Source organism: Scardinius erythrophthalmus, assembly GCF_964197995.2.
Source record: "Scardinius erythrophthalmus genome assembly, chromosome: 22".
NCBI classification, from domain to species: domain Eukaryota; kingdom Metazoa; phylum Chordata; class Actinopteri; order Cypriniformes; family Leuciscidae; genus Scardinius; species Scardinius erythrophthalmus.
This window is the reverse complement of record NC_138242.1, coordinates 21499917-21525890: the sequence shown is the minus strand read 5'-3', so window position 1 is coordinate 21525890 and position 25974 is coordinate 21499917. Positions and strand designations below refer to the sequence as shown.

The following is a 25974-nucleotide window of genomic DNA, read 5'->3' as shown; positions in this document are numbered from 1 at the left end:
GAGACAAGCAGAAGCTCGTGTGGAAACCGAAAAGTCCCAATAATAAATATTTGCAGTTCCATGTAAAGTGAAAGAATCTTCAGAATGTCGCAATTTCTTCCCAGGAGAAACTTTTCAGGTAGTGTGATGTTCCCAAAAAACAGCATTGAGAGTGGAAACGCTGGACATTCCCGCAGAAGATAAGAGGAGAAATAGACGCGTGCGCTACAAAACTCTGCCTCCATAATCCGATTAGATTCCCTCCTCTCTCTCTCTCTCTCTCTCTCTCTCTCTCTCTCTCTCTCTCTCTCTCCCTCCCTCTCGAGTTTTGCATATATGGGTCAATGACAATTCCCCCCACCCAGATTAAATTCAGTTAATACTAACATAAATGTCACAAAACATATTCATGAAAGAAAATATGTTTGAATTAAAATAAGTTATATATAAAATGTAAAATATATATCAGTTAACCGTGTTCACTAAACACAAAGCTGCTGAAACTTGTCATTTCAGGAAAGTACAAAGTTTTGTTTACCATCATCATGGGTTTTCCGTTTCTTCTCATTGACTGTAGCTGTGTCGGGGGACGTCCCTGACAATAGCAGAATCAACTTTCCCAACACTTGTTTTTTCTCTCACTTTTGTTAGACTTCACATCTTCAGAAACTGTGGACCTTGGATGGCCTCTATCTCAGCTTTCTTCACTCCAGTCCCATTCAAATTATATCATTCAAGTTTCACTTTTGAAAACATGCACTTTCAAATAAATAAAAAAATCTGGAAATACACCATACACACTCAAACTTCTCACAAACGCCTCTGTCACACATTATATCTAATATGTGTGCTCTATTACAAGCTCAGGCTTTTTCCACAATCTTATTCCCCGTTTCCTCTTAGTTCTTAGATAAGTGGCATAATTGCTGTGTCTAATTAGTGAGTCGTTTAGTCCCGAACAGCTGGGAGCTCCATCCCCTTCACTTGCAGCTGTGATCTTATGAGTCAAATATACGTAGCACAGCTGTCCACACCGCTTTGTATGCTTGTGTTTGACCGTTAAACTTCTGTGACAGAGGGGAAGTACTGTGGTTTTCAAAACAAGTCAACTGTGCTGCCAAAAATGAGTTGTCAAACTGCCAAGGCATGACTATCAGTTTACGGCCAGTGACACAATTGTATTCACACAGAATTTAACCCTCCATACTATGATATATCCCACTTTATACTTTGCACAACTATACTATACCATAGTAAATACAATATTTATTAATTTTACAATTGACAGCATTTGTTTCATAATGCTGAGTAACACAAAAAAGTTATTCCCACTTGTCCACCCTTTAAAAAAAGAAGCAAAAATCTGGGTTACAGTCTGGCACTGTGAATGGAGCCGATCCATAAACATTAAAATACTGTTTCAGTAATATAGCCACAAGATATGAACAATATGAGAATTAACATGATTTTAGTGGGAAAAAATGACTTCCTTACCCTTTCTGTGAAGTCATATATCTAATTTTATAACTTATTTTACAACATGCCACAGAGCCTAAACCTCCCAAAACGGTTGTAAAAAGTAAGATTTTTGCTTTTTAAAATAATAAATTATTATACTACAGGGCTGTTGAATGCTTGAATTTGATTGGTTGACGAACGTTCTCTGCTCTTGACCACATTACAGTCCCAAATCACTTCGCCAAATGATTTTAGTTATTTCAAAGGTCTTTACAACCTACAGAACCAAAACCCACATCGACACTGACCGAGCAAATACATATAGTAAACAATAGGATAAAAACGACAAATTACTTCCATGTTTTTTGCCACTAAATTACGTTTTAAAATGTATTATGTATGTATTATTTATTATGGAAAAGCATATACAGTATTCTCTTTCTCCCGCTGTCTCTCCCATTCACATACTGTACGGACACACACCCGCCCGCACAGAAACGTGTTGTCAGCGCTGCTCTGGCGATTTTATAAATAAAATAGTTTTGCAACTTAAAAGCTACATGACATTTCTCACTAGCGAGGTAATAACGTAGCTGTCCTTGGAGCAAATTAACTTACAGTAGAGATGCGGAACACTGTTGAGAGACGCACAGACTCAGGTAATTCACACTTGCTTAATCTCTCTCTCTCTCTCTATAATAACTGCATTAGTCTGCTATCAATGGCTCTGTTACTAGCTCTAAATTGACTTTTTGGAATTAGCACTGGAAGCTTGGGATTAGATACATGAGAAATTAGTCCTACACACAAGAGCGTTTTAAGGATCAAAAGGTTGTGTTAAACGTAGTAAAGGCGGAATAATTGACTCCGGTTTATAGCCTGGCAAGCCAGACCTACATCAAGATGTTAGGTCTGGAAACTCACCATAGACGCGGTTTAATCCGAGGGGCGGGATAAACGGCTGTCTTTCAAATTCCCTTTGCACGCAATAGGACAGCGCTTCAAACAACCAGAGCGTTTTCCCAACAGCCGAGCTAGTTGATCGATTCAACTTTTGCCATATCTGGCCGGCAAAACGACGAACACATCTTCCTTTTTTTAAGAATGACTTAAGTGCCGTTCTTTGCTCTTTTCTCAAAGAAAACCTAACTCCAAGTCCTACAGAGTCGCGGCCAAAGCCGATTCGAAAGACTGTTCTCCAGCAGCCGTCATTCTTTGTTTTCAAGTAGCAGCAGGTAACCGTCGCAACTCTGTCGTCATATGTTAAGCCCGCTCCGCCTACTCTATACGCGACGTGATTGGCCTGACCCAATTTAGGTTTTTGCAGCTCGAAAGTCTATGGAGAGTTGCTAGACTGCCCTGGCTGCAAAATACATTTTGCTGCCGCTAGGGTGCGTCTAGATTTCTAGGCTATCCGGTCTGTGAATTATTGAAAAATAATGTGTGACCTCGGGTGTGCATTGTTTTTCTAATAATTCAATGGCCCGTCATCAATTATTCCTTACTTAAATTATTTCAGCTTTTAAATCCTCCAAAAATTAGCCCCATTCACTGTAATTTGAAATGCATACTCTTTCTGCTTCTTCTTTAGAGTTGGAGTGAGTTGTTAGTGAGGGATCAGAAAGGGAACTGACTGCCATCTCTCTTAGAAATAAAAGAAGCCATGCTGCTCCTTGGCTATTTCGGCTTAGACAATTACATTAGCTCAGCACTCTGGCCTGCTTAGGTTAATAAATCCCCAGGAGCTGATCGAGAGGGGACAACTTCATGCTGGGAAAAGGTTGACGTGGGATTCTCTGTCGAGCATCCAAAAGCACCTGGATAAATCCTTGTCTAAGAGTGATGTGTCCGTATCAAACTAATAATTTCTGAGTCTGTTTCTAATTTAAAAACCTATCATTTTAAATTGTTATCCTTGTTGCAAATATTTTTGGGAACAATATCTCACTGATGGGACATTCAGAAAGGGCTGTCAATCTAAAATTAGCTTGATTACTTAGGGGTCAATCAGTTAATTTCGTAGAAAATGTAGAGAATGGCTTTCGTTTACAGGTGTGTGAAGGTTGAGTACCTCCTTTTTGGTTCCAAATTAGGACACAGCCTCTTTCCATCCTCAAAAAAGGTCATTAATCAGACCAACTGGGTGACTGCCGGTTTCTGTGCCTCTGCTTCTCCAAAACACACAAATGTAACAATGTGACAAAGACAAATGTGTGGTATAAAAATGTGATAGATCTGTCATTGTTTTCAATGTAACGTGTGTGTGTGTGTGTGTGTGTGTGTGTGTGTGTGTGTGTGTGTGTGTGTGTGTGTGTGTGTGTGTGTGTGTGCAGGTCTGGGTACTTGTGAGGGCCAAATGTCCTCGCTAAGAAACATTTCTGTACAAAACAAGAATGACACTATACTGCGTAAATCCTAATTCACTGTAGTCTATGTTACATGTGTTTGTATTACAGTACAAAATAATTCCTGATTTTTTCCCTTTTGTATAGATGAATGAAATTGAAAGATTAACACGTGTGTAGGTGTTTAGCTACGTCTAATTGTTTTGATAGCATTTAATTTTTAGATTAAGAATATAATCCAATATAGTATTACTGTAGAAATGTTAGGTTTTTAACTTAAGTTTAAGAGTTTTGAAAAGAGTATGTAAACGTGCAAATTGTTCTGTAGGTACTTAGACTTTTGGTGGTGTTTGTGTCTAAGTAAATAACATATTCATGTAAACTGAAAGATATAGTCATTGAATGCATTTGGTGCCAAAGCAATGATAAATGATCCACAGTTTAGCTCACAAAGACTGCTGTTATGTTCATGGTGTGAAGAGTTTTTTTTTTTCACATGTTTCTGTGATGGGTAGGGGGTTATGCTGTAAAAAATATCATTAACATGTTCTAAAATCAATGGAAGTGTGTGTGTGTGTGTGTGTGTGTGTGTGTGTGTGTGTGTGTGTGTGTGTGTGTGTGTGTGTGTGTGTGTGTGTGTGTGTGTGTGTGTGTGGAGTGTTGAGGTAGATATGAGAGGTGGTACATTTGATTGCAACAGAATATGGTTTCTTTCAAATAGAAGCACATGACAACCACAGTGGTGTGATCATTTTGAAAACGTATAGTATGAATGGTAAATCTTTGAATCTCAAATCAAAACTGAAAGCTTATAACGCTCGAATAAGCATCTAATATACCAGTAGCCTTGTTTTGGCTTCCTTTCACTTTTGTAACATTAATCCAGTCTACCTCGATTTGAGATTTGAGGATTTATTTTGGTTCAATATTCCAATCACCTCACAATATACAGAATAAAGAGTGCAAACAGGACATAGTAACTAGGATCAATATTTTTGGAGCGTGATGTAAGATATTGCCACCTGAGGACCAACTGTATTGGATTCTACTCCGACTTCTCAGCGCTTCGGAAGCTTGTAAAATCTGAAGGTTGCACCATTCCTCCTTGGCACTCTCTGAAAGCAGGAAAAACAAAGTTTTCTATTAAACGCCTATAAATGTCATGTGTAATCTGTTTTTTTCATCATGACAGGAGATTGCTGCATTCAACTGCACTTGGCCGGATCTTATGAAAAGAATTGTTTTTGCTTATTTATTGCATACTAACATCCTCTTTTCAGTTCTTTTTCACTTTGATTTGAGTTTTCGTTATTATTCTGAAACACGTCGGGACACTCAGCAGGTTTTAATTCTTGACACAGAATGTCGGTAATATTGACAAACATTTGTGTATTCTCGGGAATAGACTGCTTTTGTTTCAGGAGTTCCTGTTTCTATGAACACTAGAAAACTTGTGTGTTGCTTCTGTATCTTTTGAGAGTTATAAAGGGCACGCTGTGGTGATGTTTGGTTGGTTCAGCTGAATCAGTGACTGCTACACACATTCAGACATGCAAAGCTGAAGAAAAGTCTTATCTGTTTTCCTGTTGTCTCTCTGACAGTTTTTATTTTCTCTCACATATACTCTTAAAAACAAAGGTTCTTTAGGTTTTGAAAATGTAGTATGTTAAAAAACTCTTTACTGAAAGGTTCTTTGGGGAATTAAAAATGTTTTTTGTTATGTCATCACTGCAAAAATTCCCACAGTGACAATGACATCAAATTATTTGATAACAAAAGCTATAAGGGTAGTGAATCCAAAAATGAAACCAAATCTCTATGACTTTCATTCTTCCCTGAAACACAAAATATATATATATTTTTTAACTGTTTTTCAATGAAAGTCATTTGGTTTCAAAACAATATTAGACCCTTGACTTTCATTGTATCGACAATAAACATTTCTAAAATATCTTCCAAGTTTGTAACCACGTGAGGCTGAGTAAATGATGAGAGAATTTTCATTTTTGGATGCACTATCTTTAAGGGCCATTATTGTTTAAGAAATTATCGAATTACATTATGGACTTTTTAGTCATTTTTATTAGTTACAGGTTCTATATCTAGTAGACCGTAAGAACTGTGTAAGTCCATGTCCACTTAGTCTCTAGTTCATAATTTAAATTGTCAATAAGTCTTTTATTTCATCCTTTAAAATTGCTGAACACCTATGAAATGGCCTTCAGATGACTGGTAAGTACAAAGCACCTTCTGATGTGGTGTCTGAATGGTAATTAAATATACTAATTTAATATTTATACTTACAAACAGGTTTATTTTCAACATGAAGTCATTAACTGGGACAGTATTTATGGGGCCAAATATATGAAAGGAATTGAACATAGGCTTTTGACCAGTAGAGTTAACTGTGAAAAATATGAGTGTAATAATTGCTGGTCATGATAACATGATTCATCCAAAGTTCTATAAATTCCTTATTATGTCTTAATAGTAAATTGGATACTGTGCTGGGTCTTTGAAATGTGTTAAATATGTTTAGGCTTCCTAAATATCTTAAAAACATTAAGCTAAAAAAGAAAGCAGGGGATGAATTCTTGTTGAATGCGATTGAAAAAGACACTTGCTGTTGGTATGCTAGTGAAGTATGACAACAAAAACCCATCACAAAGTAATAAAGCCACCCACAGGACACACATTCTTACAAATGCACTAGTAATTGCTGTCTTATAAGTACAGACAATGGTTCAGATGCTTCCATTTGCAAAACTACTTAACCTTATGGCATTATGTGATGTTTTAAGTCGTCTGTATTGTGTATCTTTTCAGTCATTGTTTGAAGTAGTTTTGAATATAGAAGTTTTTTTTTTTTTTTTTGGTTCAAAGAAAGAAACGACAGAAGGCTTTGTAATTTCACAGGTGTAAATTTAAACAATAAAAACCTGAAAACACATCAAGCTACAATGACAAAGCAATTCATTTTTATTCTTTATTACTTATAACCTACTAAAACTCCTTTTTGGCAACAAAAGTAAAACAGGAAAGAAATTATCACCCTCAAAATGTGGTTAAATCATTCAATCAAGCCTCTTTTCATTGCTCAACGGCTTTAAACTGCTTGCTGTCAGAATGATTAAGCGTTTCGCATTTTTTTGCTTTGCAATTGGTCACCTTGATCAGACCATTTTGCTCCCCCCCTCAGGGTAATAAGTAAAATATTAACCACATACTAGTATTAAATGATAGTAGCATTAAAATTATATTTTACATTTGTTTTAAGGCTTACAAGTTAACATAATTCATTTATTTGTGTGTGTGTGTGTGTGTGTGTGTGTGTGTGTGTGTGTGTGTGTGTGTGTGTGTGTGTGTGTGTGTGTGTGTGTGTGTGCGCGCATGCGTGCGTGTGTGCGTGCGTGCATGGACCTGGTAAACCCTATGTTGTAAGATAGTAATACCAGAATTTTTTAACTTGTGGAGACTTTTTTTTTTTGTCCCCATGAGGAAAACAGCTTAAAAATCATACTAAATTATGTTTTTGGTAGGTTTATGGGTAGGGTTAGGGGATATAATATACAGTTTGTACAGTATAAAAAGCATTATGTATGTAGAAAGTCCCTATAAGACAAGGAAACTAGTGTGTGTGTGTGTGTGTGTGTGTGTGTGTGTGTGTGTGTGTGTGTGTGTGTGTGTGTGTGTGTGTGTGTGTGTGTGTGTGTGTGTGTATGTGTATGTGTATGTGTGTGTGTGTGTGTGTGTGTGTGTGTGTGTGTGTGTGTGTGTGTGTGTGTGCGCGCATGTGTGGTGGTGTACTCACTCCTCTAAACGGTGCAAGAAGCTGTTGATCTGTTCTTTAGGAATTTCTCCATCCAGATGGGCCAAGTATGTGTACAGCCCCTGAAATGTGTCGAAAGGAATCTGGGCTGAACCACCCTCAGAGTCCTCTGTGAGTATTTCACATGCATGTTTCAAAGCACTCATGATGGCCTGTGGGAACAGTACAGTGGGCTTTCTTTCAAAACTTACACTTGACTTTTACAACATAATTAATTTATGAATCAGCCTTATGAATCATCCTTGTTCAACTCCTTGAATGTTAAGACCATTTCAAATCCAACACTGCCATCTAGAGTCAGTTAGTAGAATTACAACACCTCAAATGATTCCGCCACCACACAATATCATTAACGTTTGGCAAGTACATAAATAAGATATTTATAGTTACTCACCCCACCCAACGCACTACATCCTAAAGCAAAAAACTGCATCCAATTGATATTTTCACTGAAGTTGCCAAGGGCGAGGATTGTGTCAAGCTGTTCAATTGGCAAGCACAGATCTTTCCACTTCCAAAGAAGCTCCTCTTTTGTAATGATTTTGTTAGGTGCAAACTACAGGCAAGATAGATCTAATCAATATTCATAAATATACATCTGATGCACTGTGTATAAAGCATACAAGAGAGATGCAGTGGATCACACCTGTTGATGAAGGATATTTAGAAGGCCTGGTGTCAGTCCTGTGTCTGTTTTCTGAGTTGCCACTGGCCTTTCCAGTCTCTCCTTGACTGATATGCCCTGACCTTTTGATAAAGCTGAAAAATAGCTGAAGGAGAAGCAGTTTTATTGTCACTGCATTACATTTCCATTGCAATATAGAGCATAGCATACATCATACACTACCGATCAGATGTTTAGAATAAAAAAAAAATAATAATATTTTTTTTTTTAAAGAAGTCAGTAATATTGTGAAATATTATTACAATTTTAAATAATTTCCATTTTATTAGGCTATATTTTTAAAATGTAATTTATTCCTGTGATGGCAAAGCATCATTACCCCAGTTTTCAGTGTCACATGACCCTTCAGAAATCATTCTAATATGATGATTTGGTGCTCAAGAAACATTTCTTATGTTCTTGATTATTATCAATGCTTTTTGTGGAAACCAATATACTACCGTTCAAAAATCGGGGGTAAGTCAGATTTTAAATAATAATTAGGTAATTAATACTTTTATTCAGCAAAGACACATTAAATTGACCAAATGTGACAGTAAAGACATTTATAATGTTAATTCTGCTCCCCTGCGCTTTCTATTCATCAAATAATCCTAAAAACTGTTTTACAGTTTCCAGAAAGGAATAATTAAGCAGCATAAATGTTTCAACATTGATAATAATAATAAGAACCATTATTAATAATTGATAATAATTCAGCACCAAATTAGCATATTAGAATGATTTCAGAAGGATCATGTGACACTGAAGACTGGAGTAATGATGCTGAAAATTCAGCTATAATTAATTTTACAATATTACTGTTTTTACTGATCGTTCAATAAAATAAATTGCAGCCTTGGTGATCATTAGACTTTTTTTTAAAAAATAAAAAAAAATAAACTCCAAAACTTTCTAAACTTTAGAATGGTAGTGTATATAATAATGCCAATCTGATGCATTATTATAGTATAGGCTACTATAAACAACAACACTTAACTCAGCTGCCCATTGTAGCACATCACATGGCTGTGTTTTAATTGCAGCTTTTGTGAACTGCTTTAGAATATTAGGCAGCTCTGGGGGGATGTTGATCTGCTGGGCGCAGTACATTGTTTCAGGAGGAGGCATCACTATAGGTTGTATTTTAAGATAATGACCAGGAGAAAGTGAACACAAAAGAACACAGAAAGGACATTAGGCAGTCAGAATATCATTCATTAACATTAACTTGCATGCAATATGGAAAAGGAAAATTGTGGTAACTTACTTAAATTGGCTAGCACAGGTGCTCAAGCTAAATAGCATCTATCGTTAATCTTAACGCACTAAAGGACTTACCGTTTTAAGTTAAGTTTATTTTTAATACAGAGTAATGTCCTTGGTCCTTCTTAATAAATATATCCTAGAAATTTGTTACAGTATACTACTTTGTCATCTTATAGGACAGCAGCGACTTGCATCTCTGTTTTTCATAGCAACGGGTTGTTTGTAAGCATCACCTAGAAACCGAAAAGGGCTCCGAGATCTGATTGGTCAATGCCAACATAAAAGGCGTTAACCATAGCAAATTTTGTTGCCATGTCCGCTTGTTTCGCTCATAAAAAGGGAACTGAGGGATTTATTTCTAGAATTCTTTATTTGACGATACTATGCTACTTAAAATAGCCATACTTTAAAACGATTTAGCCTTGAATTAATATATTTTATTACCTAATATTTCTAAGGAATGCTTTTTTTAACGGAGTTGCTTTCTGTTATGGTATCTGGCAACACTCTAACAGAACCTTTCCGTTTACGTCTATTTTTTTATTTACTTTTTTTTTTTCAGTAACTTGCTATATGCTTTTCATCGTCTTCCAGAAACATTACAAACAGTTAAATATGTAATTATAAGAAAGTTCCGTGTCTATGCTCATGAGCACAAGACGTGGACTTCCGTGAAAGTAAAGTCCGAGTTTACAGCGTGCAAAGTGAAAGCTTGTATGAGGTTGTCTGTGTTCAGCAGCTGTAAAGTTTTCTTTGCTACACTAACCTACATACCAGCGATATTTGAAAAACGATGGATGTTCGGAAGTATTTGGCACGTATCAGCTGTTCTGGTCCATGTCCTCCGACATTGGAGACATTGCGATATGTTCACCTGAATCACTTAATGGCAGTTCCCTTTGAGAACCTCACTGTTCATATCGGAGAGCGGGTCAGGCTCGAGTTGCCACTTCTATATGAAAAAATCGTCCTCATGCGCCGTGGAGGATTCTGCTTTGAGAACAATGGACTCTTCTCTTGGCTTTTGTCTCAGATGGGCTTTGACGTGACTATTCTCTCCGCACAGGTCAGGAATCGGTTCACCGGTGCATACGGACCTCCCTTCGACCACTTCATCATGATGGTGAAGCTGGATGGACACAGATGGCTCTGTGATGTTGGGTTTGGATCCGGATTCCAGCTCCCTCTTTCTCTTGAGACAGATAGTCCTCAAGCCCAGAGCCACGGAGTGTATCGACTCAGATCTCAGGGAGACTTCATTTTCATGGAAACGAAATCTGAGGTATCAGGGAGTGCAGAAGAAGAATGTTGGTTGGAACAGTACAAATTCACCCTGGAGTCACGTGAAAGAGATGATTTCAGAGCCATGTGTGACTACCATCAGAGTTCTGTTAGCTCGATTTTCTTCTGCAAATCTCTCTGTTCACTCTTATTGCCCACTGGAAGAATCACAATCATGGGCCGCAGACTGATTATAACCAGTTTGACCTCGGAGGATGGACAGCACGCTATGAAAACCACTACAGATCTTTCAAATGAAGAAATTACAGAGTTGTTGAGAGAGAAGTTTGGAATTGTTCTTCCTTCTCCACTCACTCCAAAAGATGTTGAGATTGTACCACCACCAGTTACTTATTAAGTCATTAGTTTATTGGTTGGGTCACTCCTGTTCTTTAGTATTTTTTGCATTATAGACACAAGGAAAAATTAAAATGTACATATTGTTTTTTTCTTTGTACTCTAAGTAAAGTTTTATGAATGACATTAATATTTTATAGCTCTATGTAGATTAAGATGTCGAGGATTAATTCATGAAGTGCCTTTTCCATATTGTAAAAGTGATTTTAAGTACGTCTTTTTAACAATCAGACAAATTAGGCTATGTCTTAAAGTGTTAATAAATTAGTAACATTTAAAATAAAGTTACTGGATCTTTGTTGACGTGTTCATTAGTTTTTATTTGTATATTTTCAGTTGGTTTAAGTTTTAGTAATTTTGTGTGCTTTTATCAGTTTTTTTAATATTTCCATTTTGCTGTTATTTATTTGTGTTGCAGTTTAAGTAATTTTAATAGGCTACAAACTTATCCTTATTTAGTTTCCGTTAGTTGCCAACAATTTAACATCTATAATGTAACATCTTATCATATGTTTTATTTAAATGAAAACGATTTTTAATAGTCTAATATGAACACTGCGTTGTTCAAGTCATTGTTTACACATGATCGAGAAACAAAATATATAAAATACGTATCTTATTTGTAATACGTCCCAGGTAATAATTTTTTTTTAGATCAACAACAAGGAGAATGCGAGATTGATAATTCACAATTCTTTACAAAAACGTATCAAAAGCTCTCGCTTGTCCTCACAGACTTGCCGTAGCAGCAGTGTTGCCAATTCTGTGGTTCTGCAACTGGATACTATTGGAGAAATTGGGCTACTTTTACACTGTTGCCGCGGGTTGTTTATGTAGTGCACGGGTTAAAGCGTTTTATTTTTTTATCGGGGAACCACCTCCGAACCCGATTTGGCTAATTTTGGCCGTGATTGGGTTAGTTTTGATTAGCAGTTGGGCTGGTTTTGTTGTGCAGACCTGGCAACCCTGCATAGCAGAGCGCTGTTCTCAAGAAAAAATGTCAAATCTTAGGAAAATAGCCAAGGTAAGAAGTGCATGAATTCAATTTGTGGAAATACTGTTGTATTTTTATTTGTAATTAACTTTGTTAAGTATGCATTTTAAGAAAGCTGAGATTATTTTAAGGATGCGCGCATCTCGGCTGCAGCACTGATGTTACGTTAACGTTAGCTAAGCTAACTGCAGCTTGACCTGATAAGTTTTTTTCATTGCGATGTTAATATTTGACCGGCTTATAATTTATATCTATTTTTTAAGGGCTATAATTTTCTTGCTGCATGATATATTACTGTCGTTGACGTTTTCTAGTGAATTGGGCTATGCCTGGAATTCTAGTAATGTCTCTTTAGTGGGTGAAACTATGAATCTGTTTCATGTGAAACTGATGCTTCAGTGTTCTGCCTAATAAACAAGGCAACTCCTATTTTGTTAATGTGCTGCTGCTTTTTGCTCCATTGTATTGCTGTTTTTCAGTTATCCGATATTCATACTACATAATATGAATACATAATTTGCCCTGCTTCTGGGGTTCTTATGACTTATTTTATAATATTTGTTTTCTGTGCCCTTCCCTGTTCAGGTGGTGCTGCCCGTGGCAGTGCCTGGAGCCCTTGGCCTGATGTCTGCCACTGTTTTTGCTGCAAGCGAGGCCAAAGAAAACAACACCACCCTAATGACTGATGAGGTACTTCCTGTGAAGTGTGTTTTGGGATGGTGTGGGTCAGAACGAGGAGGTCATTTGCTTGATGTTAAGTGTTTTTACAATACCCCTTTTTTTTTCAGCTTTCACTCTATAACACGCCTGAGTCCCAGCTGAGGTATGAGGAGCCCGAGGTTGGTCATGTTGAGCAGGGTGTGGCGTCTCTGAGAAAGACGGTGGAACCTTATATTTCATGGTGTCAGGTATGCTTTAAACTGACATTGTTTAGTGATTAGAAAGAAAAGCTTGACTTCTAGGGAAATAAAATGTAGTTAATACAGTGTAAATCAATTAGATGCAGATAAATAAGATAAAGATGATATCAGTATACATGCATCTCTTCTCCATATTTTATGTATTCATTTATTATTTAAATTTCATAATGTTTAGTTTATAGTTCTTGTGATTTCTTTATGACTCTTGTCCACCTCCAGGAAAAGACACAGTTTACCGTGGAGAAAGTACAGGCAAGTTATGTTGGGTTTTTTAGCCACAATTATTATGCTCTTAATTTATGATTGTGATAAATAATTACAAAATGAACCTGTAATATATCTGTTACCTAAAATGTTCTCTCTTTTAATCATAGGCTTACTACAAGACTGTTGAGCCCGGTGTGAGTAACACTCAAAATATTGTAAAGGGTACGGACAAAAACACACACTTATCATGATCTTTTAGATGCCACAAACCCCCATATATGATCATTTTCATGCGAGGGACCCCCATCCTAAAATTTAAAAGGCAGATATACATTTTTATGTATAAAGACACAATTGTATACTGCGAAAATAAATATTATAAATATATAAAAATATATAATCTTTATAAAATATTATATATTAAATTTAGTTTTATGTTACTTTACTCACTATAGTACTTTACTATGTATTATTTATTTTATTCCTCATTTTTTTATTTATTAATCTGTTTATCTTTTAATGTATTTTAATAATTAGTTTTAATATATTGTATTGAATTATTCTTTTAATCTCATTTGTATCTATATATAATTGTTTTATATATAATTATTTTTATCTTATTATATTATTTATTTATTTGTTTTATCAATTATTTTTATATACATTTTCAACAGTTTTTTTCTAAACATTTCCTCTGACCCCCTAGCACTCCATCCCTGGACCCCAGTATGAAACCCCTATACTGCTGTTTGTGTGGTTATATTAAACAATATTGCATTTCTTTTTTTCTCAGATATATATGCATTTTTGAATGACCCTCCATCCGAGTTCTATGCCAGTGTGGGTGTTATAGGTTTTTCTGGAATTCTGGGACTTTATTTAGCAAAAGGTATGATTCTTTTTCATGATTTGTTATTATTTATTCCGTTTTAATCATATCTGTTCTGTGTCATTATTAACTACTGTTTTGGTTCTTTTTGTTTGTTTTGTCTGGACAGGCAGTACAATCAAGAGACTGATGTTCCCCACTGGGCTGATGGCTCTCAGCGCCTCTATGTTCTACCCACAACATGCCGCCTCCGTTGCCAGGGCAAGTTTACATTTCTTTCTGTACAGATGGACAGAGTCTGTGGTTGTTTCTCGGCAGGCCGCCCAATACACACAGCAGTAACTGAGGCTTTGAATATCACTTGCATCCTGGGATATTAACAGCGCTTGCCTGAAGGAAATTCGGTCTGTGAATTGTGTGTTCTGATAGTCTGTGTTCCTTCCTCTTTTTTCCCTGTGCGGCCATCCATAAGTGGAGGGATATTTTGAGAATTTTTCTATGGATAAGCTCTGTCAATTAAAGTGAATAATATACTATTGGCTCCCTCACTGGAACAGCACAGAAAATGATATGAACACTAAGTTAATGCTTTGATATTTGCACAATTGTTTAAAATTCAAAAGTACAACATTTAAAGGGATAGTTCACCCAAAAATGAAAATTCTGTCATCATTTACTCACCCTCAAGTTGTTCCAAGCCTGTACGAATTTCTTTCTTCTGTTGAACACACAAGAAGATATTTTAAAGAATTTTGGTAATCCAACATTGACTTCTATAGTATGAAGAGAAAAAAAAATACTATGGAAGTCAATGGGGCACATCAACTGTTTGGTTACCGAAATTCTTCAAAACATTATTTTGTGTTTAACAGAAGAAAGAAACTCATTCAGGTTTGGAACCACTTGAGGGCGAGTTAAATATTAGAATTGTATAGTCTACTGATGATGGGTAATATGACCTGATTGTGTTTTCTCAACGTAAGTGTTTCTGTTTGTTTTCAATAGACCACAAAAGACTACATATTTTCCCGGGGTTCAGAAGGGCGAGTTGTTTTGGAGGAGCTGCTGAGAGGGAAGTCACCATCCAAGGACAAAGTGAGGAGAAATCTGATACTTGGCACAGTGTTGTCCTAGTTTTTTTCCCTCTCCCAAGACAGATTGCATACAGTGCTAATGTCTTGAGCAGGTTCGGACCAAATGTCTTTAAGGTTTAATTGCCTTTGACTAAATTGTTATGCCGCATTCTCGAAGAAACTTTCACAGACATACACTTCATGCTGCGCAATGTCACGCAATGTCGTAATTATGAGATAACAGCATGTGAATCAAGGTTAAAACGAAAACTAAGACTAAAACTATTGGTCAAAAAAAAATGTGTAAACTGAAATAAAATAGAAATTTTAACTTGCATGAAAAACTAAAACTAAACGACACTAACAACAGTTACTGAAAAACTAACTGAAACAAAATAATAATAAGCAAAAATAAATAATCGTTTTCGTAATTAATAAGCTCTCATCCTGTACCGGAAAATCACTTTTTTCCATTCCACTGCGCTACTTTGTGCATGGCACGACACGACACTCTAAAAACGCGGCACTCTAAAATAAGTTCAACTTTATCGAGACCTTGCGCTTTTTCCCCCACTCTTTTTTCTGTTTTTCAAAGAAAAAACGCTTTCTGTGTGAACCAGCCCTAAGAAGCAGAAATGGCCAAATAAGTATTTTTAGCATGTCTAGAGACCTTATGCAAATTCAGCTGTACCTTAATTCCAGGTAAGATAACCATCTCATGTGAAACTAGCCTAAACAAGATAGGCCTATCACACACATATTAGACAAGATACCACACTGAGCAGAAAACGGAAAAAACAAATAGCATGTCTATAGCCCAGAAATAATGTACTTTTGTCAGAGTAGAAGTTTACTAAATGTCTGGTCTGAACAGAACATTTGAATATGAGTATAACTATGAGTATATGATTTTAAACGATGCAATAGACAGAAAGCATAAATGGATCAATACAAGAATAATGTTTGAAAGGATTAATCATAGAAATAACCTTAAAGAATAATCATAATAATCATACGCATGTCTTTTTCTTTTTCTTATACACCACATTTAACAAGATTTCATTTTTAATATGAATGAGTATGAATGAATAATTTTTACTTTTTAGTTGCATTTGTTTGTTCATTCTCAAACAATTTTTTTATTTGTATTATTAAGAGGTTTTCACAAGAGTTAACTGTAAACTGCAAACATTAAACTTTGCTGAAATTAAATGTCTTTAACTGGAAGTGTTCTGATAACTCTGATAAACTATAATTACTAAAACTGAAATTAAATATATAAAAACTAAATAGAAATGTGTTCACAAAATAAAAACTAACAAAACCATTAATGAAATTAACTAAAACTAAACTGAAATTTATAGGAAATTAGAAAATGATATTAAAATAAAAACTAATTTAAAAATGCTAAACTATAATACCTTGATGTGAATTTCTACTTCACCGTTCTTTGTCCTCGGACTTGGAATTAAGCTTTTCTATGACAAAACTATCAACGCCAATATGAGTCTGCAGCGATCACGTGGTACAAATGGGAGCTCTCAGAAAATTCCCAATTAACAAGCTGTAATTACGAGTTTTACTAGGATGTGAATGTTTTTTACAAGTCTGAATCATGTAATTACGGGAATAACGACATGGCGTGAAGGCACCTTCAGTCTGATTTTTCAAGTGTTTTTGAAAAGTTCCTTATGCTTACCCAAGTCTGCATTTGTTTGATTAAATATACAGTAAAATATTTTGTATACTATATTTTCAATAGAAAATTAACTGTTTTATATTTTAAAGGGTTAGTTCACCCAAAAATGAAATGTTACTAACCCTTTAATATATCAAATTTAATATATTTAATTCTTGTGATAAAAAAGCTGAATTTTCAAAGCTGAATAATATGCTGATCAGAAAACATTTATTATTAGCAATGTTGAAAAACAGTTGTCCTGCTTGATATTTCTGTCAAAAATGTGACTGTTTTCAGGATTCTTTGATGAATAGAAATTTGAAAAGAATAGCATTTATTTGAAATAGAAATCATTTGTTACATTATAAATGGTTTTACAGTCACTTTTGATAAATTTAATGCATCTTTGATGAATAAATGTATCAGTTTCTTTACAAAAAATGTATCCCAGTAATTTAGCAAGGTACTGTAAGTCCAAAATCAATAGTGGGAGACCGTTTTGATGGCACCTATATTTAACATCAAGAGCCTCCTAAAATTTGTGGAATGAATACTTTTCCTTCTTTGTAATGGTTTACCCTTTTCTTTACAGGTTGAGAAGACACAGAAAACAGACAGCCAGAAATCAAGTTGAGACAAAGCAGTAATTTATGAGAAGTTCCTGCTTTGCACCTGGATTGTGTTCTCTTATCAATGCACTGACTAGTTTAGTGGTTTTTGCTGTATTATTTTATTGACCGTGTTAACTAAAACTGTATATCTGACCTTTATGTGCATTATAAAGTCCGTTTAATTTATATAAATGTATACTGCAAGCATTTGGACTAAGTTGAAAAAGAGAATTACCTACTTGACCTGCACTGTGAAATTTCCCGACACTTTTCAGCAACTCAATGACTTTCAGGTCTTACTGATGGGTCCAATTGTATTTCCAGAGTATTCTACAACAGTGTTGGCATTGTATTCTATAGTCTAGAGCTTTCCAGTATTGTTAAACAAAGATTTCAAACTTACATAAGTTTACATTACCATTTCACAAACCACGTTGATAAGAATCTGTCCCATGAAACATGAACTTGGCCTAGTCTGGACATAAACAAAGGGACATTCTGCAAAGTACAGCACCCTCCAGGAAACAATCCATTCTCTGTTCATTTACAGTACAGTGCAGTATGTAGTCTGCTTTTACTCTTTTACTGTTATGACTTGCACATTTGTTGTGGGAGGAATGCCTGAAGGTGTTATCTTATGCATATAATTAAATACAAATCATTTTTGGATTTTTTTTATTTTATTTTCCATGCATTCAATGAATAAACGATTATTGATAAGTTAATCTGATATGCAAACTATAGAATATGATTACAAGTACTGCTATAACTTAATCTTAAGACTAAATTATGTTAACATGATTAATACCTATAATGTCTACAATATTTAAAGTCATTAAAGTGTTTTTTAAACTGAGAAATGGCTGTGAGATATCCCTACTTCCTCATTGAACACTGGAACTTTGGGCCAGCTCACTCTTCAGCAGACATTTTCAGGAGATTCTCCTTATCAATCCTGAAAAGTCGCCATCCCTCCTGCAGCGAGAGGTCGAAAGCCCCACGTCGCTTGTAAAAGTCGATGGATGCCTTGTTGGACTCGGCCACGATAAAATGCATGCTGCTGCAACGATTCTTCATCGCTGTCTGCAGGAGGAAACAACGCTTTGTGGTAGCATCTAGGCGTGTAATGCATGAAAACCACAACCATCTAAAGACAAATCTTTTACATAATCTAGTCTATATCAAGTTTGAAACTACTTGCTTGTACTATTTTGAGTAAGCAATTACAGAGTTTTGTATATACATTTTTTTAATGGATTAGTGTCTTTAATGATACAAACCATGTTTACAACAGATGAAAACGGGTAACTTACATCACTGAGGGTTTTCAGGATTTCAGACCCAATTCCAAAACCTGTGAAGTATGAAATTAGTCAGGGGGATTGAGGAAATGCCTGCAGTTTCATAAGAGACACCCTTAATAACACACCCTTACCTCTGTACTCTCTCATTACATAAAAATCTTCAAGGTACAGCAGTTTGCCAATCCAAGGATCATAGGTGAAGTAGTACATGGCAAATCCAATCACAGAATAACCTATAAGTGTGAACACTGGTGTCTTACACAATTGCATGAATGTGTTTTGTGTATGAATGTTAAACAAGGGATGTAAGAACGCCTTTTTTAGGACGTAACTTCTGATAAAACGTTTCACATTCAACTGGAGAACAGACTACTCAGCTATTCAACAGTTCATTAAAGATCATCTTGGTGTTTTACCCTCGACTTTCTGATGCTCGGCTGCCACGTCTGCGACCACGCAGTGGTAAAACGGGTGATCTCCGAATCCATCCTCGAGCAGATCTAAAAAACAAAACTTGTCACTGCGGGAAAACTATTGATGACATTTCACATTTGACATATAGAGTCGTCTCACCTTTCTCAGTTAATATAACTTGGTCTTCCATTTCTTCATACTTGGCGAGTTCCTATAGAAGGTAGTAAAGAAAAAAATGCTTCCTGAACTATGTTAAAGAACAAGTTCTATAAATTAGGTGATGGCCCCCGGCCTAGGGCTTGTTTTCAAGCAGGTTCATATTTGCATAATTCATCAATGTCATGAAACAGATTTGAAACAATTTAAAATTAATATAAAAAACAGAATAACTTAGATGTGATGTAATATGCTTTCGTGCGACAGAACGCCAAATAAACGTAAGCATATTTATGCACTTTTAAAAAGTTTTCGACAGTATATTCTTACATATCTTACTTTAAAAATATCCATATGTATAAAACAGCGTGAAGTCTACCTTTATCAGTCGCAATATGTCAGGCACGTCTTTGGGCTCCGCTTTACGCAAATTAAAATGGGCCATTTTCTTCTTTTGCTCTTTTTCCCTTTTCTCACTAGTCCTCTATATGTGAAGTGAAGCAAAAGGTGTTTCTTCATTCGATTCCCAGAATATTACCCTCCGCTGTCAAGTTTGGGCTTCTCCTGTAAGGGACTCGCATGCAGCAGCTGAACCGGCTGTTTTCACCTGGCTTCTGTAAATGTCTTTTGTTTATCAACTCGAGTCTCGAGCGGGCATATATTTGCCGGTGGGGGAGGGGTCTGAATACTTCGATTGCGGACCAATAGCAGTTGTCCATTCGAGATACGTCATGACGCAACCGTTATTATTCTCTCATCCTTTTCGGGATCAAAACACTGTAGGAATGTATGTGTTGTCAAGCGACATTACGTTAGTTGGAAGGACATTTCTTTCTAGAATCATCTAGAAGATGTGTAAACTCATGTAAAATGTTTCAAGAACGTTTTTCAACACTTTTATGTCATTTTGAAAACTTTAACGGAAAACTATAACAGCCGTCGTTACGGTAGAAGTTGGACCGTTGGTGAAGAAGACCTATTTAAACGTGCGCTTTTAAAACGGTAAGTACGGTAGTTTAGCCTCACATACGTCCCAGCCCAGGAAGTGAAAATCACTGTCAGTAAAGAAAGCTGACATCGCTGCTAGAAGTGAGCTGTTGTATATCACACGAAATCTGTGCTGTTAAAAAGTGGTTAGCCAAGAACAAGGAAGATGCTTTCTCCGCGGTGAGTTTTACAATCTTGTGTCACTCATTTGTTGTGTACAGTCATGCATAATGAATTCCAGACTAGCCTGGTCTCCAGCCATTTTTTTTAAACTGGGTTCTTTTGTTAAAGGTTTCATGATTTTGTGACTTTACTGTTAGTATTTTGTGAAGTAATGGCAGCTCTCTCCTACCATTTCTTTGCTTTCTGTAAAGGGTCCTGAAGTCTGCATCGTCCTTAATGTGCAGAGGGTTTTCCATGGGTCAAATGTGCCGACAAGGGAAGGCACCTGATATGGCTGAGGGTGAATATATTTAAAAAAAGATCTCCCAATCCAACCAACACTTTAAACTTTAAACCTAGTAGCCTAAGTCACAATCAATGAAATATTGTCAGTGAGTGTGCTAGTTATCAGGCTGAAACAACTGTTTAGTGCTTACTTTATTAATTTAGGATGAATGCAGGTAAAGTGGGACTAAAAAATATTTATTTTTGCTCTATATATAGCCTATATAGTACCTTTATACTAAAGGTTTATACCTTTACTTATATAGAAACATACACGCATTGTAATTATTATAGTTATTTCCCATTGGTGTTCCTGACCCACTTTTATGTCCCCACAGGAAACACATTTTTACTTGTGAGCAATGGTAAAATGGAAGATCATTTACTCTCTTTGATATGCTCAGACACTCTTTCTGCATGTGGCTTAATACTAATATTAATCACGTCCTGCTGTTATCTCGTGGTACATGTGCATTGCATGTAGTTCTTTGTACTTTGACATCTAGTGTCTTTTCTTTTCAAATGCCTTCACCCTGTGAGCAGTCTGTTCATGCAGACTAGTCTTGGTTCCTCTAATACATTATTTCTGCTCACTACTTTTTTCTGTCTCCATAATGTTATTGGATGATACAGACTCTGCTACGCATTCTAATCAAACACTACTCTTTAGTACATATACAGTATGTGATGTCTCAGTGCATCTTTCAAGCTCTATTTTGTTCCTCCTTATTTTCACAGTTCGCAACAGGCTGAGGGAGATAGTTGGAGCATCTACCAACTGGAAGTATGTAATGTTATTCCTTTTGCAGAATGATTAGTCCTTGGTGATTGTGACCACTTTACATAAAATGTTTCATTTTCTCCATTGCATTGTACAGAGACCATAAGCAAGCATTAACTGAGCGTGCGTCACTAAGCCAGTATCTTGCTCAGAGTCAGGATGAACTGCCTGCAAAGACAATGAAGGACAGTGCAATCGAGGCTCATCTTCCTCTGGGTACCCAGCCTGCCTTGAGAGAGAAATATCTCAACTATCACAACAGTGTCAGGTATTAAAAGGCAGGTTATACAAATAGTGGCATTCAGATAATAACCAACTTGACAACCATCAATTTTTGAATATTTATTCTGATCGGAGTACATTTTCCTTTGCTTAAAGTCCCCATGAACTGGAAGTTGCAACCGTTGCAACTTTACTGCAGTGTTGTGACGTATTTGCAAGTGAAACGAAATATTGAATGGAGGAGGGGGTTTTAGCTTCGCTCAAAGCAGACTGACGATTGGAGGGGAGCGGTTAAAGATATTCATTAGAGAAGGATTGCCATCCCAGAGTAGAAGCAAATTTTCAGATTTTGATTAAAGATTACCACTACAAACAATTTTTTATGTGTATTAACTTTGTCTGATTAATTGTTCACCACAAGACTAGTAAGTAATCAAGTACTAACAAAGTAAATAGGGTCAGTTTTGCTTTCATGACGAATACCTTACCTTAAATGCCTTTTTCTCAACAGATTTGGAAGAATTTTGGAGGACTTGGACAGTTTAGCAGGTAATGCGTTTAAAAAAAGATAAAGGTTTCAAAAGGGGGTTTTCACAGTGATGCCATTGAAGAACCATTTTTGGTTCCCCAAAGAACCTTTCAGTGAACAGTGTTTAAAAGAACCATTTTGTCTCAGTGTGAAGAACTTTTAATAATCTAAAGAACCTTTTTACACTATAAAGAACCTTTTCTGCAATGGAGAGATTCTATGGATGTTCTGTCTTATCACATACTGTCTCATCTTGTCTCCTTAGTGCTCATCTGTTACTCTCACACATGGAATAAGGAGCTGAAAAGATCTCCACTGTCTATTGTCACCGCCCTAGTGGACAAGATCGGTATTGCCTCTTGTATAAAAGTCTTATAAATATTTTTTTTATAATTATTTGAATTCAGTTTTTTTTATTGTTTCACAGACATGAGAAAAAACATAATCTACCCAGACTGTGACATCAAGTTCACAGGTCATGTGACATGGGTTGGCAAAACCTCAATAGAAGCTAAAATGCACATGTCTCAGGTATACCTGAAATATTTTTTTATGAAACATACATGTTATATGTTGCAAATATTAAGATCATTAAAATAAAATTAACTGTTTTCTCAGTATCACAATGGGGCTTACACAGATGTATTAGATGCCACGTTTGTAATGGTGGCTCGAGATCCTGAAAACAAAAGGTAACGTTAAACCTGTTTGTATGATCAACATGTTCGTGATTTATATCTGAAAATTAAAGCATGGGTTATGTACCGTTTATCATTTACCGTTTTTAAAGCGCTGTGCTGACAATTACTGCCACCGAGTGACCAACTCGTGAAATTGCAAGAGTGATAGACAGCCGTCATGACGACAGAATTATATTTAGTCATGTTGAGACCGTGAGTAAATGACTATAACGCTCATTGTTCTTTTTGAAAACGTTCTAAACAATAATGGGCGTAACTACGTTATAAACTGGACCATTGTGTGTTTGTTACTAGTTAAAAGTTAGTATTAATAACAGTACTGTGCGTGGAGGATCGAGAAGTGGGTTAGGAAATCAAGATCAAGTTCAGATCCGTTGTTGATTTGAAAGGGGAAAAAAGGGGAAAGTTCCTGCTGTTCTCAAAAGTGGCGAGGGAAGAACAAAAACATGTCGTGTCCACGGTGAGTTACATCTGTATCTTCTGACTCGTATGTATTTTATCTGCTACTTGTTATGTACCGTTTATCCAGGGCAGCTTTTATAAACCCATTGATACCAGAAGGACCAGAAGAAGAGGCAATTTTTCAACAGGGTGAAAGTGAGTAGCACTTTTGTGTGTTTGCAATCACAATTGCCACTTCAACTTGAAACATATAGAGTAAGGCTGATGGTCTTTATATCGATCAGTTAACAAGAAGAGGCGTGTGGATCTGAGCACAGCCTCTCTTCTTAAAGTGGCCCCTACAGCTGAAGAGAGGACTCTCGTTCACGACCTGTTCCTCAACACTCTAGACACAAGGTGAGATTTATTATCAATACACCGATATAAATACATGCGCCTTCATTTTTATAGCCATTTTTTAAGAATAGTTACCTTCTCCGTATAGAACTGTTAGCTTTCGAAGTCGGATTTTACCGGCTAACTCATTGTGGATGGAAGATGCCAAAATGAAAGGGCTTGAGATCTGCCACCCACAAGTGAGGGAAAACTTCTTGCAATCCTTGACTGATGAAACGAGTACCTTGGTGTAATGCTTTTTATGTGCCTGAATTTTCTTTATTCTTTGCATTTATACAGGAAAGAAATATCTTTAACAGGATATTTGGAGGATTTTTGATGAGAAAGGCTTATGAACTTGGTTGGGCCAATGCTTGTGCATTTGCGTAAGAGGATCCCCTTTGTTATTTCCTGAATATTTACTGTAAAGAAGTCTTTAATTTCTTCACATGGCTGTATTTGTGTCTTTCAGCGGATGCAGACCAACGCTGGTGGCTGTCGATGACATCTTATTTCGGAAGCCAGTAGAAATTGGCTCTTTGCTATTGCTTTCCTCACAGGTTTCTAAGTTCTTTAATATCATTAGCAAATGCACTAATTTATGGCCAAATTTTTCTCTTTGTTGTACTTCATACTAAGATTGTTGAAAATACTCTGCTGTCAGGTTTGTTACACAGAAGGGATGCACGTCCAGGTCAGGGTTCACACAGAGGTGCTTGACCCATTGACCCGGCAGCACAGCACCACCAATGTGTTTCACTTCACCTTTCACGTTGAGAAGGAGGTCCCATCTGTTGTACCACAGAGCTATGGAGGTCAGATATAAATATTTTTTAATTATATGTGCATATTGTTACATTCTATTTAATGGAATTATTCATAACTTGATATTGTTGTCATTTGCAGAGTCTATGCTTTACCTGGATGGAAAGAGGCACTTTGATGAGACGATGAGGACCCAAATTTGAGCATTCCAAGATGTGCTGATAGGATGAGATTCCTGCCAAAGCTACAGAAACGGTCTCAGCTGTAGTTGAGATATGAGAATTTGTATGTGTGGATTCAGCTTTTATCATTTTATTTTATATTTATATATTTTATTACTCGCCACATTTTACACGAATGTAAACTATTATTTTTTAACAATTTCAAGCTTACATTGGGAGAAGACATTTTAGGAAATGGTGTGTTTAGCTAAGGGTGTTTTTTTTTATGCAGGCATATATCAATTGTTGTACTGTTGCAACCTATTTAGTCATTGAGACTTACAACAGACCATGTTCTATTGGCACTAGAATGACATTTATAAGGAGAGAGGACTTTAAAGTATCTTCAACCAAGTGATTTTGGTTGTACAGGTGCAATTGACTTGTTTGGTAGTGTTCCTGATCTAAATCCTGCCAGAGTGATTCATGAACAACTGTTACCTTGGAAAAGGTATAAATCCAGTGTTCTTTATTTGATCTCTTCAAAAGGAAATAAGGAGATCCTAAACTGGAGATCAAATAACTCCAAAAACTGTACCTTGCACATCTGTCCTGGAGAGCTCAGTGACATATGGAAAAGAATCAGGTTTTGCAGTTATATCTGCATATGTTTCAGAATGCTGACAATTTGGATAATATAAACTTGTTTCTCTATTATTATTGTAAATGTTATAAACAACCATGCAAATTTGTGAAAAATGGTAGTTTGGGCCTGCAATGGGTTTCAGATGTTAACATACAGATTTAAAATGGAAGTTAACATGATGCCTTTCATGTACACACTACCTGTGCCAGAATGATCAAAATCTGACAAATGAATACATGCCGTTTCAATGTTTTTGTTTTATATATATATATATATATATATATATATATATATATATATATATATATATATATATATATATATATATATATATATATATACACACACAAACTTTTATCAAACTTTATTATTTTATTCACATGTATAATGCTGCTGCCTTCACGTGCTATCGGAAATTTCTGAAGTAAATTTTGACTTAATGTCAGGCGATCATGTCAATTTTTTTAACTAGGAAACGAGTTAACTTTCTGATAGCACGTGAGTGCAGCATTAAAGATGTTATGTTGTAACAACACAGAACCTTAAATATATTTATGTACATCTATATTGCTTCATATATCATTTAT

At 35.9% G+C, this 25974-nt stretch overlaps 5 protein-coding genes across 10 annotated transcripts; 3 read left to right on the top strand and 2 right to left on the bottom strand.

The window, feature by feature from the left end:
* Nucleotides 1-4681: 4681 nt before the first annotated feature.
* Nucleotides 4682-11167, bottom strand: ropn1l (rhophilin associated tail protein 1-like). 3 transcript variants are annotated; one of them, XM_081352382.1, is made up of 6 exons: nt 10319-11167; nt 9276-9408; nt 8258-8381; nt 8006-8167; nt 7594-7763; nt 4682-4897 (listed from the first exon to the last, which is right to left on the bottom strand). In XM_081352382.1, the coding sequence occupies exons 2-6, from the start codon at nt 9404-9406 to the stop codon at nt 4828-4830; spliced, it is 657 nt and encodes a 218-aa protein (XP_081208508.1). In that variant the 5' UTR covers nt 9407-9408; nt 10319-11167; the 3' UTR covers nt 4682-4827. The 3 variants fall into 3 exon arrangements, with proteins under 3 accessions (XP_081208508.1, XP_081208509.1, XP_081208510.1); XM_081352383.1 differs by having other exon boundaries at nt 9546-10473; XM_081352384.1 differs by having other exon boundaries at nt 10311-10435.
* Nucleotides 10338-11474, top strand: LOC308682570 (arylamine N-acetyltransferase, pineal gland isozyme NAT-3-like; the record flags this gene model as incomplete). The annotated part of the gene is made up of 1 exon (XM_081352380.1): nt 10338-11474. The coding sequence occupies one exon, from the start codon at nt 10338-10340 to the stop codon at nt 11181-11183; it is 846 nt and encodes a 281-aa protein (XP_081208506.1). The 3' UTR covers nt 11184-11474.
* Nucleotides 11475-11915: 441 nt separating this feature from the next.
* apoob (apolipoprotein O, b) lies at nt 11916-18354 on the top strand. Of its 2 annotated transcripts, none has more exons than XR_014029163.1 (9): nt 11916-12206; nt 12762-12866; nt 12965-13084; nt 13316-13348; nt 13471-13525; nt 14097-14192; nt 14302-14393; nt 15138-15318; nt 17479-18354. XR_014029163.1 is itself a non-coding variant. In XM_081352381.1 (9 exons), exons 1-9 carry the CDS (start codon nt 12180-12182, stop codon nt 17518-17520), a joined length of 660 nt encoding a protein of 219 aa, XP_081208507.1. In that variant the 5' UTR covers nt 11917-12179; the 3' UTR covers nt 17521-18352. The 2 variants fall into 2 exon arrangements, 1 of the variants encoding a protein (XP_081208507.1); XM_081352381.1 differs by having other exon boundaries at nt 11917-12206; nt 15138-15227; nt 17479-18352.
* sat1b (spermidine/spermine N1-acetyltransferase 1b) lies at nt 17200-20029 on the bottom strand. Of its 2 annotated transcripts, XM_081352385.1 has the most exons (6): nt 19751-20019; nt 19375-19426; nt 19218-19301; nt 18933-19034; nt 18811-18851; nt 17207-18580 (listed from the first exon to the last, which is right to left on the bottom strand). In XM_081352385.1, exons 1-6 carry the CDS (start codon nt 19814-19816, stop codon nt 18410-18412), a joined length of 516 nt encoding a protein of 171 aa, XP_081208511.1. In that variant the 5' UTR covers nt 19817-20019; the 3' UTR covers nt 17207-18409. The 2 variants fall into 2 exon arrangements, with proteins under 2 accessions (XP_081208512.1, XP_081208511.1); XM_081352386.1 differs by lacking the exon at nt 18933-19034 and having other exon boundaries at nt 17200-18580; nt 19751-20029.
* Nucleotides 20030-20418: 389 nt separating this feature from the next.
* On the top strand, nt 20419-25618 carry acot9.1 (acyl-CoA thioesterase 9, tandem duplicate 1). Of its 2 annotated transcripts, none has more exons than XM_081352889.1 (16): nt 20419-20538; nt 20733-20821; nt 21144-21170; nt 21544-21589; nt 21684-21854; nt 22320-22357; nt 22603-22686; nt 22765-22868; nt 22956-23029; nt 23568-23635; nt 23725-23836; nt 23925-24015; nt 24116-24201; nt 24288-24375; nt 24480-24630; nt 24722-25618. In XM_081352889.1, the coding sequence occupies exons 1-16, from the start codon at nt 20525-20527 to the stop codon at nt 24781-24783; spliced, it is 1305 nt and encodes a 434-aa protein (XP_081209015.1). In that variant the 5' UTR covers nt 20419-20524; the 3' UTR covers nt 24784-25618. The 2 variants fall into 2 exon arrangements, with proteins under 2 accessions (XP_081209015.1, XP_081209016.1); XM_081352890.1 differs by having other exon boundaries at nt 23773-23836; nt 24722-24922.
* The last annotated feature ends 356 nt before the right edge of the window (nt 25619-25974 follow it).